Genomic DNA, 16,044 nt, shown 5'->3' on the forward strand with positions numbered 1-16,044 from the left:
GTTGATACTATCCCACTCTAAACACTCTACTGCTGCAATAGCATATGTATCCGCTATGACGACAGTAACCATCCCTCTTCCACAATGTACAGGTAATTTAGCGCCGTCTCACTCTAACACTCTGCTGTTGATACTAACAATATGCTGTTCAAAAGTAGCATCAGCTATAACGACGGCAATCATCCTACTTTCTTTTACATTGTAGTCTAGGTAACTATTTGCATCTCACTCTAACATCCGCTGTTCAATTGTGACGTTTCACTCTAACACGGCGTGTTAATGTATTTCGGCGCATACACATCAGCTATGACGTTGGCAACCATCCTACTTCTACCATGTACAGGTAAGTCTCATTTTCCTCTGCGAAAGCACACCTCGGATAATGGCGATCAAATATATAAATAAATAAATATTATAGGATATTCTTACACAGATTGACTGAGTCCCACGGTAAGCTCAAGAAGGCTTGTGTTGTGGGTACTCAGACAACGATATATATATAATATATAAATACTTATATACATAGAAAACATGACTCAGGAACAAATATCTGTGCTCATTACACAAATAAATAAGTCAAAAAGAAAGATATAAAGTAAATGAATTAACCGTGACGTCACTCAGTATTTCATAGTAATTCCATATTAGCAAATCGTTTTGCTGTTTCTTAAAAAGAAGCTGATTGATGGACTATAGTAGAAAACTAGCCTATTATCTATAGGTTCTCACTTATAGCACAGTATAATAAAGAGTACTATCGTACAGGATGGCCACTCCCGCTCCCCGCTGAAAGTGCAGCCCACCCCCTCTCGGCTACCTCACAGTTACCGCCTGTCAGAAACGCGAACAGTCGACCTGTCATATTTCTCTCATACAAGCATAGTACGCGTTCACCTACACGGGTTTAGACTGTGTGCTAGGAACGCGCCTCTTTCACATATTCGAGCGCCAGTGTCCGAGGTGTGCTTATAGAAGCATATTCAATTATGAATTTTGTTTTTGCCCAACTATTAAGATTTTATTTACTCTACCTTGACTTTTGTTGACAGTTTCGAAATGGTGTCAGACGGCGCGTACCACAAGGCGGAATTGGTTGCAGTCAAAAAGAACTTCACTTTGCGAGTCGACGACGGACCAGCTCGCTCCATCATCAACGAAGGTAAATCTTGGTTAAAAAGCTAAAAGTCTTTATAGCCAGTGTTTAAGAGCGTTATAACATTTCGGCGTCGGGCGAAATTAGGTATTTTACCCGCCGCGCGAGCCCAATATGCCGACCCTTTCTAGCACGTCTTATCACTCGCTCGCACTACAATAATGGATAAAACAATCTTGATCCTTCCTATGGAATTTTGATAACAACCACAATCTACTATCTCGATATAAACTTTTGATTTCTAATAAACATTATTTTGTACGAAAAGACTAGAATATAGCGCAAAATAATATTAATTACGTTAAAATTTATTTAAAAATTTAAAGTAATAATTATAAACTGTGATCATATTTAAGTAGATCCCATCCCAAATGTTTGCTTTTGTTATATGATAAGTATTATGTATGTATGTATGTATAAGCTTTATTGTACATAAAGGAAACAAAAGAGACACAGATACAGAGTCAGTAATATACAATGTAGGCGGACTTATCCCTTAATGGGATCTCTTCCAGTCAACCTTTGAGGAAATGAGTAGAAGCGAATTAACGATGAGTGACGAATTCAAAAATGTACAACCACTAAAAGAATTAAATGCAAATTTTGTATACACATGGTAACAAATATATACATATACAATTACATTAATACACAGTATTAGAGTAAAGTATATATTAATATGATGATAAAATAAGTCAAATATAATTCTAATTACTTCAAGGTGTTACTCAGGGTCTGATGATGGAGAGAGATTGTGGTCACCAAAAATCAACTCGCATATTTGAATAACATAAAAAAACGAAGTGGTTCAGTTACATGGGTTTATTGGTACCGGTGACCACCATCTGGCTCCAACATCAGACCCTCAGTACCACCTCTTGTCAAAGGTCTTATTAAGAAGAAGTAAGAACCCAATGAGCCTGATTACTAAATGGTTTAGTTACATGGATCACTGGTACTGGTGACCACCATCTGGCTCCATCATCAGACCCTGAATACCACCTCTTGTCAAAGGTCTTATTGAGACGATCCCAATGAGCCTAAAGACGATGTGGTTTAGTCATATGGTTCATTGGTACTGGTAACCACCATCTGTCTCCATCATCAGACCCTGAGTACCACCTCTTGTCGACGGTCTTGTTGAGACGATTTCAATGAGCCTAATACGAAGTGGTTTAGTTCCATGGTTCATTGGTACTGGTGACCACCATCTGGTCCCATCATCAGACCCCGAGTACCACCTCTTGTTAAAGGTCTTATTGAGATGAACCCAATAAGGCTAAACACAAAGTGGTTTAGTCATATGGTTCATTGGTACTGGTGACAACCATCTGTCTCCATCATCAGACCTTGAGTACCACCTCTTGTCAAAGGTCTTGTCGAGACGAACCCAACGAGCCTAAACACGAAGTCGTTTACTTACATAGTTCACTGGTACTGGTGACCACCTTCTGGCTCCATCATCAGATCCCGAGTACCACCTCTTGTCAAAGGTCTTATTGAGACGATCCCATTGAGCCTAAATACGAAGTGGTTTAGTCATATGGTTCATTGGTACTGGTGACCACCATCTGGCTCCATCATCAGACCCTGAGTACCACCTCTTGTCAAAGGTCTTGTTGAGACGAACCCAACGAGCCTAAACACGAAGTCGTTTACTTACATGGTTCACTGGTACTGGTGACCACCTTCTGGCTCCATCATCAGATCCCGAGTACCATCTTGATGTGTCTTATCATCTTGACCGTATTGTAATTTTCGCATATTTATCATCATAATGTTGTAATACTTTAACATTCAAACGTAACAAAATATTACAAAAGCAAATATTTACGGATCTAGGATCAAATTCGTTGGTCGCTGTTTACACACACACAATGCGAGGATAGCCCGTGTATAAACAAGGCGTCCGACCCACACAACGATAAATATTCTCGACGTTTGCAATGAAAACTCGGAGAGCGAAGCGACATACGTCTCACCTCCTCGAGCTCCGGCGCGGCACTGAAATCGCAGGCGTCCGTCGCCGGTAAAATAGCGACAGGAAGGCTAGTTTTCAAAAAATTGGCAAAAAATCATGATAAAATATTATAACGACAAATGGATAACAGCAATTTAAGCACATTGTGCAGATTATTTATATACTAAAATAACTTCGATAACATGTAGATTTTCGGAGAAATGATCACTTGTTTCGATGTATTTTCAAGACAAAATTGAGTTCGTTTTACTTTCAATTTCTCAATTTCAAAGGATTAAATGATAAATATTGTTTAATGGGCCTAAAGTACAAGATATTAGAAATTTAAATTTACCGCATTTATGAGAGTGAGCTTATCAAATTGTACATAATAAGAGCTCCGAAATCTGTGCTTCGCGGGGTTTTTCCTAAACGAGCATCAGAAAAAAAATCATTACTAATTAAAAAAAGCTTTTTCTTCCATATATTTTTTAATGAACCGACAGTTAATTAGATTTTCTAACTGAAACAAGTACTTTTACTGTCTTTTAGTATGAGTAAAGTGTACAATTTTGCCGATGAACATTTTACAATATATCGCCTTTTTTTGTCATAGCGCTCTTAAGAGAAAGAGAGAAAGCCGAAGACCCATTTAGTCGCTTGAAAAGTCTGAAGCTAGCAGTTGTATAAGTTGTATACTAATGTTACTTCTTCTGTGATAGCCTTAGAACATATAATAGTGAAAAACATACATTTTATCGAGTCTTTATCACAGTTTACTATACACACTATAAGTAATTTTAAGCGCCAAAGACGCCATTGATATTGAAGTAGTTTATATGACAATTTCTGCATTAAATAAATGAAAAATACTAAAGGTTTTGAGCCTTCCTTATCCGACTTGACAGAATAAATCGTTAGACTTATATTGACCGGGATATAGACCGTGATTACCTTTTTGGGTAGTTCGCGCGCTGTCTATGTAACTTTGACATCCATCACCCGCCTTCGTCAGTTTTCCGCGATCATGATGCATGCAACTGCGTCGAAATATCGGGAGCTCGACAAAAATCAAAAAGGTAATCACGGTCTATATCCCGGTCAATATAAGTCTAATGAAAATAACCGTGAATCATTCAAAACTCTTAGAACTAGTGGCTCTGGGAGCTGTAGACCTTCGCGAAATGCTTAGAGAACGCAAAACTGAAAGCTAATTAAGTGATTATCGCAGTCAAGTCATGACCTCATGACAGCAACAGTTTCAAGCGACATATACTCGTACGCTATAGGCACTCAACTCAAGCCCTTAACGGCAATTTCTGCATTTAACATATAAAAACCGTGGGGCTATCATGCTTGCACTTTTATCACTTATCAATGTGGATAAGACATATGTCAATCTCACACTGACTAACTTGCCACAACGTGACGGATGCTTTATCCGCGTAGATAAATGATAAAATGGCAAGTCCAGCCGGCGTATCATGCTTCCAATTTTATCACTTATCCACGTGGATAAAGCATCCGTCACGCTTTAGCAAGTATGTCAGTGTGAGAGTGACAGATGTCTTATCCACGTGGATAAGTGATAAAATTGGCAGCATGATACGCCGGCTGCCCTTGGTTTTGTTATCATCTTTTGTTTTGTAATCGTGTCGACGCTAGCCCGCAAAGTGGGCTTTTCGCTTCTAAGCGTCACACGAAAATCCTAACCTAACTTAGTTTGGATATTTAATAGGTCTTTCTTTTTTCGGGGGCTCTGGGCCCCCCAAGACCCCCCCCTTATAATCACTCTTGTTCGTCGCAAGAAAACCTTAACCTAACTTATTTTCAATAGGTATTACGTTGGTACTTCGTGGGGGCTACCCCCGAGCCCCGGGGTGGGTGTTTCGCCGCAAGAAAACCCTAACTTCTTTTCAATAAGTACAACGGTGGTATTTCTTTCTTCGCCCCTCGTCGTCCACAATTTGTAAGCGTGTCGACGCTAGCCCGCGAAGTGGGTTGCTTATTTTCGCTTTTCAGGGTCACAAGAACACCTAACCTTACTTAGTTTGGATACTTAATTGGTGTTTCTATTTTGCGGGGGCTGCGCCTCCGAGCCCCCCCTTATTTTCGATCTTAAACTTCGCAAGTAAACCCTAACCTAACTTATTTTCAATACGTACTACGTGGTATTTCTTTTTGGAGCCCCTCTTGTGGGTGCTTCTCCCCTCGTCGTCCATTTTGGTTTTGTTATCAATTTTCGATTTGTAAGGGTGTCGACGCTAGCCCGCGAAGTGGGCTGCCTATTTTCGCTTTTCAGGTTCACAAGAAAACCCTAACCTTACTTAGTTTGGATACTTAATCGGTATTTCTATTTTGCGGGGGCTGCGCCCCCGAGTTCCCCCCCCCTTATTATCGATCTTAAACTTCGCAAGAAAACCCTAAAACCTAACTTATTTTCAATACGTACTACGTGGTATTTATTTTTGGCGGGGGGCTTCGCCCCCCGAGCCCCCTTGTGGGTGCTTCGCCCCTCGTCGTCCATTTTGGTTTTGTTATCAATTTTCGATTTCTAAGGGTGTCGACGCTAGCCCGCGAAGTGGGCTGCCTATTTTCGCTTTTCAGGGTCACAAGAAAACCTTAACCTTACTTAGTTTGGATACTTAATCGGTATTTCTATTTTGCGGGGGCTGCGCCCCCCGAGCCCCCCTTATTTTCCCTCTTAAGGGTCGCAACAAAACTTTAACCTTACTTAGTTTGGATACTTAATTGATCTTTCTTTTTTGCGGGGGGCTGCGCCCCCCGAGCCCCCCCTTATCTTCGCTCTTAAGCGTCGTAAAAAAGACCCTGACCTAACTTATATTCAATACGTACGACGTTGGTATTTCTTTTTGGCGGGGGGCTTCGCCCCCCGAGCCCCCCTTGTGGATGCTTCGCCCCTCGTGGTCCATTTTGTTTTTCTTATCAATTTTGGATTTGTAAGCGTGTCGACGCTAGCCCGCGAAGTGGGTTGCCTATTTTAGCTTTTCAGGGTCACAAGATAACCCTAACCTTACTTAGTTTGGATACTTAATCGGTATTTCTATTTTGCGGGGGGCTGCGCCCCCCGAGCCCCCCTTATTTTCCCTCTTAAGGGTCGCAAGAAAACTTTAACCGTACTTAGTTTGGATACTTAATTGATCTTTTTTTTGCGGGGGGCTGCGCCCCCCGAGCCCCCCTTATCTTCGCTCTTAAGCGTCGTAAAAAAGACCCTAACCTAACTTATTTTCAATACGTACTACGTTGGTATTTATTTTTGGCGGGGGCTTCGCCCCCGAGCCCCCTTGTGGATGCTTCGCCCCTCGTGGTCCATTTTGTTTTTCATATCAATTTTGGATTTGTAAGCGTGTCGACGCTAGCCCGCGAAGTGGGTTGCCTATTTTCGCTTTTCAGGGTCACAAGAAAACCCTAACCTTACTTAGTTTGGATACTTAATCGGTATTTCTATTTTGCGGGGGCTGAGCCCCCCGAGCCCCCCCCCCCCCCTTATTTTCGATCTTAAACTTCGCAAGAAAACCCTAATTTATTTTCAATACGTACTACGTGGTATTTATTTTTGGCGGAGGGCTTCGCCCCCCGAGCCCCCCTTGTGGGTGCTTCCCCCTCGTCGTCCATTTTGGTTTTGTTATCAGTTTTTGTTTTGTAAACGTGTCGACGGTAGCCCGCGAAGTGGGTTTCCTATTTTCGCTTTTAAGGGCCGCAAGAAAACCCTAACCCAACTATTTTAAATACTACGGTCATACGATGCACCGCCAACTCACTAATTCAATCTATTTGAAAGTGGCTGCACATAACACTTAAATTCGCACCGATTAGTACAAACCACGGTGGTGCAGTGTCATTCATGGTACATTTTTGCCCTCACGCTAGTCATATTTCTAGGTTCAATTCCCGGCAAATGCAAAACTTTTTGTATTTTTATTTTTATTATTTTTCTTCTTGTTGCCAACAGCTATCATAATTATGTTACGAAGTTTCACTTATGCCGCGCGGAGGGACTCCACGCACAAATTTTTAATGTTTGCGTCCGTTTTCTTTAGTCAAACCAGAGAGTATAGAGTCTTAGTCAGACGAAGTTATATAGGTCTTTGGTCAGACACAATTTTGTTGATTTTTCCGAGGTAAGTTTTTATCTTCTGTTTAACGCCATCTGTGAGAATATTGTGGCGTGACGTTGTAGGAGAGGCATCGTAATTATTTCAGCTCATCCTTTCTATATCAAATTGGTTAGTACTTATTTTTACCATCTTCGGCACTACATTTATTTATAAATAATAAGTTATTTTTGTACTTCAAAATGATTAAACACTGGATCATAACAAATAAATATAAATAGTCTTGTTACATAATTAAATTTTACGAGAATCGGTTGAATAGAGGAAAATATACGGACATAAAAATGCAAATTTCGATCATCAAGCAAACAGGATTTTACTTTCTACTGAAAAAAAAAAAATGATTATATGTATATAAAATGTATATATCGCTTAGTTGGTTAAAATATAATTATTATAATAACAAAATCAAATGCAAAAAAAAATACAAAAATTATGGCACCTGGAGGATTCGAACGCAGAACTTGGTGATTAGAAATTTGAAAAAAAGCACGGTGACTTACCACTGAGCCACCCTAACACATACGTAGATTGGCGAAATTAAAATGCTTATTCTCATGCAAAATTACATATTTTTACATCTACCGTCTAAACCTGTGTTCTAAAACGTCTGATTTTTTTGCCAAGCACTCTATATACATGCATCTAAAAGACAAGACTTTTAAGATATCGATACGGCTAAAAGTTAAGGCGTGAGGCCCCATGACTTTGTAATTTTTTACAATTTCCAAAATCTGGGACGACAAAAAAATTTTATTGAGTCATAGAATCTGGTCACAAAATTTCACGCGAATCGGTTGGGAAATGCGAGCTGTAGAGCGAGACATCCGGACATACAAAAGCAAACTGCTTGAGTTAAAACGTAGCCCTTGCTTCGCTGCGGTCAATAAATTGTATAACAAAGTGTTCAACATTTCAGGCAACAAGGAATACCTTCGCCTCGAGCGGCCCATGTATATCGGCGGCGTGCCGGAAGATGTCGCTAGGGACGCCTTTAGCAAGTGGCATCTCCGGAACATCACCAGCTTTAAGGGTAAGTCAAGACGTCGATTATTTATAAGTATCCAAGACATAATCATATCAGTCATGCAAAATCAGTAATACCTAATGTTTAAAAACTAGGGTAAGCTTTTATGTACATGTTGCGCGAGTAACTAAATATACAATTTTCTAATAGAAAAGTATATCTACAGATTCCAGCCATTTTCTAGAACAACATTTGTTGTTAACGCTTCTAGATATGCACACGTGCATAGGCTACGGTGACTGCTAAACATCAGGCGCGCAGTATTCTTGTTTGCCAGGGACTCAATCTCAAATGTCCCATGAAAGTTATAATATTAAAACCCTTTTAACATATACAAAACTGAAATAGATACCATAACTAAAGAAAAAGCGATCAAGCACACTGAAGTCCATAGATCGATAGATGACAGCACTATCTCTCTCGCTGTATCGTAATCCTGCAAAAAGATTCATATAGGAGGTGCCAGCACAAATTGCTCGCCCTTAGAGTTGGTCAAAGGCGCCTAGCCTTCAGAGATAACATACATTAAAGAAATTTCGACGGGTACCTCGGCGGTCGAGGTGGTGTAACGGTTTAGCACGTCAGCCGCGTTAGCTGGAGACCCGGGTTCGATTCCCAGCTTCGCCACCAGTGGTCTTGATCGCTTTTTCTTTAGTGTATGGTATCTATTTCAGTTCATAATTTAAGTATAATATAATATATAGTCGTGTTACTACTTAAAAAAAAAAACAAATCAAAAAATATTTAATAAAATTATTTGATTTGCTCCATAGATCGATGTACAAAATTGTTTTTTCAGGATGCGTGAAAGAAGCCTGGATCAACCACAAACGGGTGGACTTCGTGAACGCTGCCCGCATGTCGCGCACCGCAGCGGGGTGCGGGGAGGACGAACCTGCACCACAAGCCCCTCCTTCTGTACTACAGGATCCTCATCACTCCCCGGTCAGTCTGTCTCTATCTGTCGTTGTGTCTATCTCTTTCACTCCATTATGTAGACTAACATGACAAACGGGTGGAGTTTGTGAACGCTGCCCGCATGTCGCGCACCGTAGCGGGGTGCGGGGAGGACGAACCTGCACCACAAGCCCCTCCTTCTGTACTACAGGATCCTCATCACTCCCCGGTCAGTCTGTCTCTATCTGTCGTTGTGTCTATCTCTTTCACTCCATTCTGTAGACTAACATGACAAACGGGTGGAGTTTGTGAACGCTGCCCGCATGTCGCGCACCGCAGCGGGGTGCGGGGAGGACGAACCTGCACCACAAGCCCCTCCTTCTGTACTACAGGATCCTCATCACTCCCCGGTCAGTCTGTCTCTATCTGTCGTTGTGTCTATCTCTTTCACTCCATTCTGTAGACTAACATGACAAACGGGTGGAGTTTGTGAACGCTGCCCGCATGTCGCGCACCGCAGCGGGATGCGGGGAGGACGAACCCGCACCGCAGGCCCCTCCTTCTGTACTACAGGATCCTCATCATTCCCCGGTCAGTACCTGTCTCTTTCTGTCGTTGTCTCTATCTCTTTCACTCCAATCTGTAGACTAACATGATAAAGGACTTCGTGAACGCTGCCCGCATGTCGCGCACCGCAGCGGGGTGCGGGGAGGACGAACCCGCACCGCAAGCCCCCCCTTCTGTGTTGCAGGATCCTCATCATTCCCCGGTCAGTATCTGTCTCTATCTGTCGTTGTGTCTATCTCTTTTACTCCAGTCTGTAGACTAACATGACAAAGGACTTCGTGAACGCTGCCCGCATATCGCGCACCGCAGCGGGATGCGGGGAGGACGAACCCGCACGGCAGGCCCCTCCTTCTGTACTACAGGATCCTCATCATTCCCCGGTCAGTATCTGTCTCTTTCTGTCGTTGTCTCTATCTCTTTCACTCCATTCTGTAGACTAACATGACAAACGGGTGGAGTTTGTGAACGCTGCCCGCATGTCGCGCACCGCAGCGGGATGCGGGGAGGACGAACCCGCACCGCAAGCCCCTCCTTCTGTACTACAGGATCCTCATCATTCCCCGGTCAGTACCTGTCTCTTTCTGTCGTTGTGTCTATCTCTTTCACTCCATTCTGTAGACTAACATGACAAACGGGTGGAGTTTGTGAACGCTGCCCGCATGTCGCACACCGCAGCGGGATGCGGGGAGGACAAACCCGCACCGCAAGCCCCCCCTTCTGTGTTGCAGGATCCTCATCATTCCCCGGTCAGTACCTGTCTCTTTCTGTCGTTGTCTCTATCTCTTTCACTCCATTCTGTAGACTAACATGATAAACCATGACCCTTCAGGAAGCCACAAAAGTCAGGAACACCTGTGGAAGCTGATATTATTGTAAGAAATCAAGTGGTTCAAAGGGTTCAATCTTACAAGTACTTGAGATGCATTGTCAATGACCAGAGTGATCACAGCGTTGAAATAAAGTGCCGTATTGAGCAGGCTCGTAATGCTTTCATGAAACTTGGACACCTTCTCTGCAACCGTTCGCTGAAAATTTCTACCAGGGTGCGCTTAGCGCGATGCTATGTTTTCTCGGTTCTTCTGTACGGAGTAGAAGCATGGACACTGACTAAGAAAATGTGCAAGCGTTTGGAAGCCTTTGAAATGTGGGTTTACAGAAGAGTCCTGAGAATATCATGGACGGATAGAGTGACTAACGAACGCGTTTTGCAGTTAGTAGATAAAGAGGTCGAGGTTTTAAAATCAGTTAAGAAACGCAAACTACAGTATTTTGGTCATATCATGCGAAACGAGAAGTATGAACTCCTTCAACTCATAATCCAGGGAAAGATCCAAGGGAAACGATCATCCGGACGACGACGTAACTCCTGGCTCAAGAATCTACGAACATGGTTTAATCAAAGCACTCGCTCATTATTCCGTGCGGCTGCATCTAAAGTCCGTATAGCCCTTATGATAGCCAACCTCCGGTAGGAGATGGCACTGGAAGAAGAAGAAGAACATGATAAAGGACTTTGTGAACGCTGCCCGCATGTTGCGCACCGCAGCGGGGTGCGGGGAAGACGAGCCTGCACTGCAAGCCCCTCCTTCTGTACTACAGGATCCTCATCACTCACCGGTCAGTATCTGTCTTTTTCTGTCGTTGTGTCTATCTCTTTCACTCCATTCTGTAGACTAACATGACAAACGGGTGGAGTTCGTAAACGCTGCCCGCATGTCGCGCACCGCAGCGGGGTGCGGGGAAGACGAGCCCGCACCGCAAGCCCCCTCCTTCTGTACTGCAAGATCCTCATCATTCCCCGGTCAGTATGTGTCTCTATCTGTCGTTGTGTCTATCTCTTTTACTCCAGTCTGTAGACTAACATGATAAAGGACTTCGTGAACGCTGCCCGCCTGTCGCGTACCGCAGCGGGATGCGGAGACAGCGCCACAAGCTCCTCCTTCTGTGTTGCAGGATGCTCGTCACTCTCTGATCAGTTTCTTTCTTTTCAATTCTAAGCTATATTGTGTGTTTGGAAACGCCATATATACTGATATTTCAATTTCAGATCTAAAACATAAGATACTCGACTATTTGGTTCTAGGTTCTTAATCTTATCTGGAACATTTACTTTCCTTTTCCAAACTAGTCGAGCCATAATTTTGCGATTGCCCCATTTAAAGTACGGAATAAGAAGATTGGAGGTGTTAGTGCGTTTTCACATTATCCGATCCGATATCGGATGTAGGACCTAAATCCCATATATTTAAGCCGCCATCTTTGATTTTTAGGGTTCCGTACCAAAAAGGTACAACAGGAACCCTTATGGTGCGACTCTGTCCGTCTGTCTGTCCGTCCTCTGATCCGAAATCCTTCCGACATCCGATATCGGATCGGATAATGTGAAAACGCACTTAAGCGGTACAGACAATAATTATGTCTATTTTCTTACAGGATCCTTGCGTCCCGAACCCTTGCGCGCGAGGCGGTCGCTGTGTGCGTGAGGACGGTCCATCTGACTACTCTTGCCGCTGCCGCGCGGGCACCGCCGGCGCGCAGTGTGAACTACGGACATCTATCGGTAAGTTTCTGTAAACTTTTTACATTATGTGCTATACAGGAGTCTTACGTGGATAGTACTGTGTACAACAACTTGTCGCCACTCAACATGTGAGTAATACAGTTGTGCGTAATGACGGTTCATCTGATTACTCTTGCAGCTGCCATCTATCGGTGAGTATATGTAAACTCCTTACATTGCACGCTTTTTGTAGCCTTTTCTTGAGCAGCTCTGTATCAAGCACGCAATTTAAAATAATAAGCGTTTTGAAACGTTTAAAGTGTTGGAGGTGCGTTGCCGGCCTTTAAGATGGGTGTACGCTCTTTTCTTGAAGGTTTGAAGATCGTATCGGTCCGGAAATACCGTAGGCTACAATTCATTCCACAGTTTAGCTGTGGGCAGGAAGTTTCTGGAGGAACGCATATTCGGCGCGCAGCGCGTACTACGGACATCTATCGGTAGTTATGCAAAATTTCTTTACATTGCGCTCTCTATCTAAAATCTAGCAGAAGTTGCTCCCTAGCAGGCGCGCAATGTATCTTTAAACAATCTACATATTAACTGAGTGTTTAACTCTAAGACCAAATTAAATTATTTCATATGAAATACATATTTTAATTTGTGTTTTTTTAGTAGACATACTACTATTATTTTAACTATAAACTGAAATAAATGTCATATACAAAGAAAAAAAAATGACCAAGGTCTTCAAGTGTGTCCAATGCTGGATGTGACCAGTTAGCCGAGTGGTTGAGGCATCCGTGGCTATAACGGAGTACGCTGGTTCGAATCCAGCTTTGGACACTTGGAGGCCTTGGTCATTTCTTCTTTGTATAATATGACATTTATTTCAGTTTATGAGTGTTTAACTGTTTATACTTTCTTCACTCGAACCACAAGTACCTAAATATTAATATTATTTCTTGCAGGTGGCACTCCTGTAATCACACAGAAGGTACCACAGCGTAAGATGTCTATCAACAACGTCCAGGCTTCACCAGGTATGATTATGTTTAACCATTATTCCAATCATAATGATTTACTGTCGCAAAATACCTTTACCTAAGTATTAATTATGACATTTATGATTTAAAGCCATCAACATACAAAATCAATGTTATATTTGGTCATTTTCGCGAAAAAAGACTCAAAAACTTTTTTTCTAAAATAAATAGCTAACTTTTATGTTTTTCCTACTTAGAATCTCAGTCCACTTAAGGCTCGTGCCTTTCCATCCTACTAAGCGGAAAAAAGCGTCCCAAATTTGATTTTTCCACTTTGTTACTATTTTTCAAACACTTTGTACAACGGTTACAAAGTGGAAAGTATGCAAAATAATAGAAAATTTTGGGACCATTATTTTTTATCCTATATCGAAAGGGCTCATGGTTCTGAGTAGGAAAACATAATTTATACCTACCTTAGAAAAAATAAATTGTGATTTTTTTCGCAAAAATGCCCTTTTTACACACATTGAATCATATTCCTATCAAAATGTTCGCTCCTGAAAAGCTCCATAGGTACATACATACATACATACATATAATCACGCCTGTATCCCATAAAGGGGTAGGCAGAGCACATGAACTACTAAGTTTCTGTGCCATAGCTCCATAGGTATATAAAATTAAATCGAAATTCTAAAGCCAATTTTGCAAAAATTGATCGTCTATGTTTGTCTGACTGTCTGTATATATGACATCAATGTATGTTTGTCTGTTTCAGCTGCCCCGTCTCACAAACAAGCCGACCATACACCCGCCGCCGCACCGAATGGAGCATGTCGAAAGGTTAGATCATTTGCTGAAAATTCTTTCACTTGTAAAAATAAAATGTAAAAGAAAAAGATTGAAATTTCATATAAATTGTATGGGTAATGTTTTTCCCGATTTGTGGCTTTTCTCGCAGGATTTTTTTGGTCCCATACAAGCTTTATAATTAGATCCTGGGTGGCTAGCCGAATGGCACAATCGCTCACGAAACGCTCACGAAACGAAGCGCTAGTAGATATCTATCTCTATCGCGCTTGCGTATTGGCGCGACAGAGCCAGCGGCGTATCGCTTTCGTTTGGCGTCGGAGAAATGCCATTCGGCTACGGGGCCTGGAAGTATAACCTAACCACAAAATTAAAATTTAGAAAAAACCCCCGACATAGTGGACCAATTTTAGAAGAAAGAAAGAAAGAAAAAGACATTTATTCAGTATAATTGTCTTTTTCTTTCTTTCAGTATAATTTTCATGAAACATGGCTAAGAAAACTGAGACTAACTTAACTTTCGGACAAAAAAAAACTAAATTTAAATCGATTCATCTGTTCGAGGGCTACGATGCCACAGACAGACACACAGACAGAAATACAGACGGACAAACAGACAAACAGACACGTCAAACAAAGGGACAAGTATCAAATATCTTTTCCCCCCACTAGCTCGGAAACACGTGTTTTGTCCTTTAATACCAGCGGGTAAAAACGCATTTTATCCACTAGTGGGTAAAGTAATTTGACCTTGAATAAAGTCAAATTAACTGCTTTAAAATTGATAAAAGTAGGTGATTCTAGTAATAAAGATGATTTACCACCTGTGGAACTACTGGAAGCAGTGATAAACGCGTTTTTTGCGCTGTAGTTTCCTCGCTATAGTGAGGGGAAAAGTTTTGTGTTACACTCGGGTGCAAATGTATTTTACTTCTCGTGTGTTAAAAAACTCGCAAGTTCGGGATTCTATTCTCGAACCACTCGCTTCGCTCGTGGTTCAACTATAGAATCCTTTCACTTGCTCGTTTTTCAATTCCACACTCGGCGTTAAAATACAACTTTGCCCCCTTGTATAACAAATAACTATTATTTTGCATGAAACAAGGTGGACTTAACTCAAGAGCACATGCATTTTTGTGAAAAATTAGATATTTCTCGCACTCTATATGATTTATTCCAAAATCTGTAAACGCCAATTTTTAACCCCGGGGTGTTATAAGTTTTAGATTTAGTTTTTTGTTTGAAAGCTGAATTAGTCGGGAGTGTTCTTAGCCATGTTCCATGAAAATCGGTCCAATATGTCGGGATTTTTTCAAAATTTTAATTTTTTAGCTTTCAAACAAAACAAAACTAAATGTAAATCGGTTCATCCATTCGGGAGCTACGATGCCAGAGACAGATACAGCACACAAACAGACAGACAAGCAGACAGACAGACACGTCAAACTTATACACCCCGTCGTTTTTGCGTGTCGGGGGTTGAAAATCGCAAGCGAGTTTGCACGCCGTCTAAATCAGGCCTTACTGACCTAAAATCTAAATTCATATTTTTTTCCCCTCTCCAGGAAGCGACCCGCGAATACATAGTGGAGGGCAGCTGCCGCAGCCGCCGCGCCGTCCGCTCCGCGCGCTGCGCTGGCACTAGGAACGGCTGCGGCAAGCAGCACTGCTGCGCGCCGCGCAAGACTAAGAAGAGGAAGGTATGGCTCTCTCTCTAGCAAGTGTTGTCTCTCTCCCGCCGCATCAGGAAGCGACCCGCGAATACATCGTGGAGGGCAGCTGCCGCAGCCGCCGCGCCGTCCGCTCCGCTGTGCTGGCACTAGGAACGGCTGCGGCAAACAGCACTGCTGCGCGCCGCGCAAGACTAAGAAGAGGAAGGTATGTCTCTCTCTCTCTCTCTCAATGCCACGAGCATTTGTCAACGTATCAAGAAATGTTAGCTGAAGATTGTTGAGCGTTAGACTTTTTGTTCGTCGCGACATCTATTGACAAGTAACAGTACTGAGCT

General features: G+C 42.2%; 1 protein-coding gene across 1 annotated transcript in view; it reads left to right on the top strand.

Annotated features, from left to right (window-relative positions):
* LOC125239966 (protein slit) overlaps positions 1 to 16,044 on the top strand; it is a 298,636-nt gene that overhangs the window by 279,169 nt on the left and 3,423 nt on the right. Inside the window, exons 31-37 of the mRNA XM_048147759.1 lie at positions 1,050 to 1,159; positions 8,169 to 8,282; positions 9,076 to 9,221; positions 12,174 to 12,300; positions 13,209 to 13,280; positions 14,005 to 14,069; positions 15,602 to 15,736. Of these exons, the coding sequence (XP_048003716.1) occupies positions 1,050 to 1,159; positions 8,169 to 8,282; positions 9,076 to 9,221; positions 12,174 to 12,300; positions 13,209 to 13,280; positions 14,005 to 14,069; positions 15,602 to 15,736 (769 nt within the window). The remainder of the gene's footprint in view (positions 1 to 1,049; positions 1,160 to 8,168; positions 8,283 to 9,075; positions 9,222 to 12,173; positions 12,301 to 13,208; positions 13,281 to 14,004; positions 14,070 to 15,601; positions 15,737 to 16,044) is intronic.

Source organism: Leguminivora glycinivorella, chromosome 26 (genome assembly GCF_023078275.1).
Source record: "Leguminivora glycinivorella isolate SPB_JAAS2020 chromosome 26, LegGlyc_1.1, whole genome shotgun sequence".
NCBI lineage: Eukaryota > Metazoa > Arthropoda > Insecta > Lepidoptera > Tortricidae > Leguminivora > Leguminivora glycinivorella.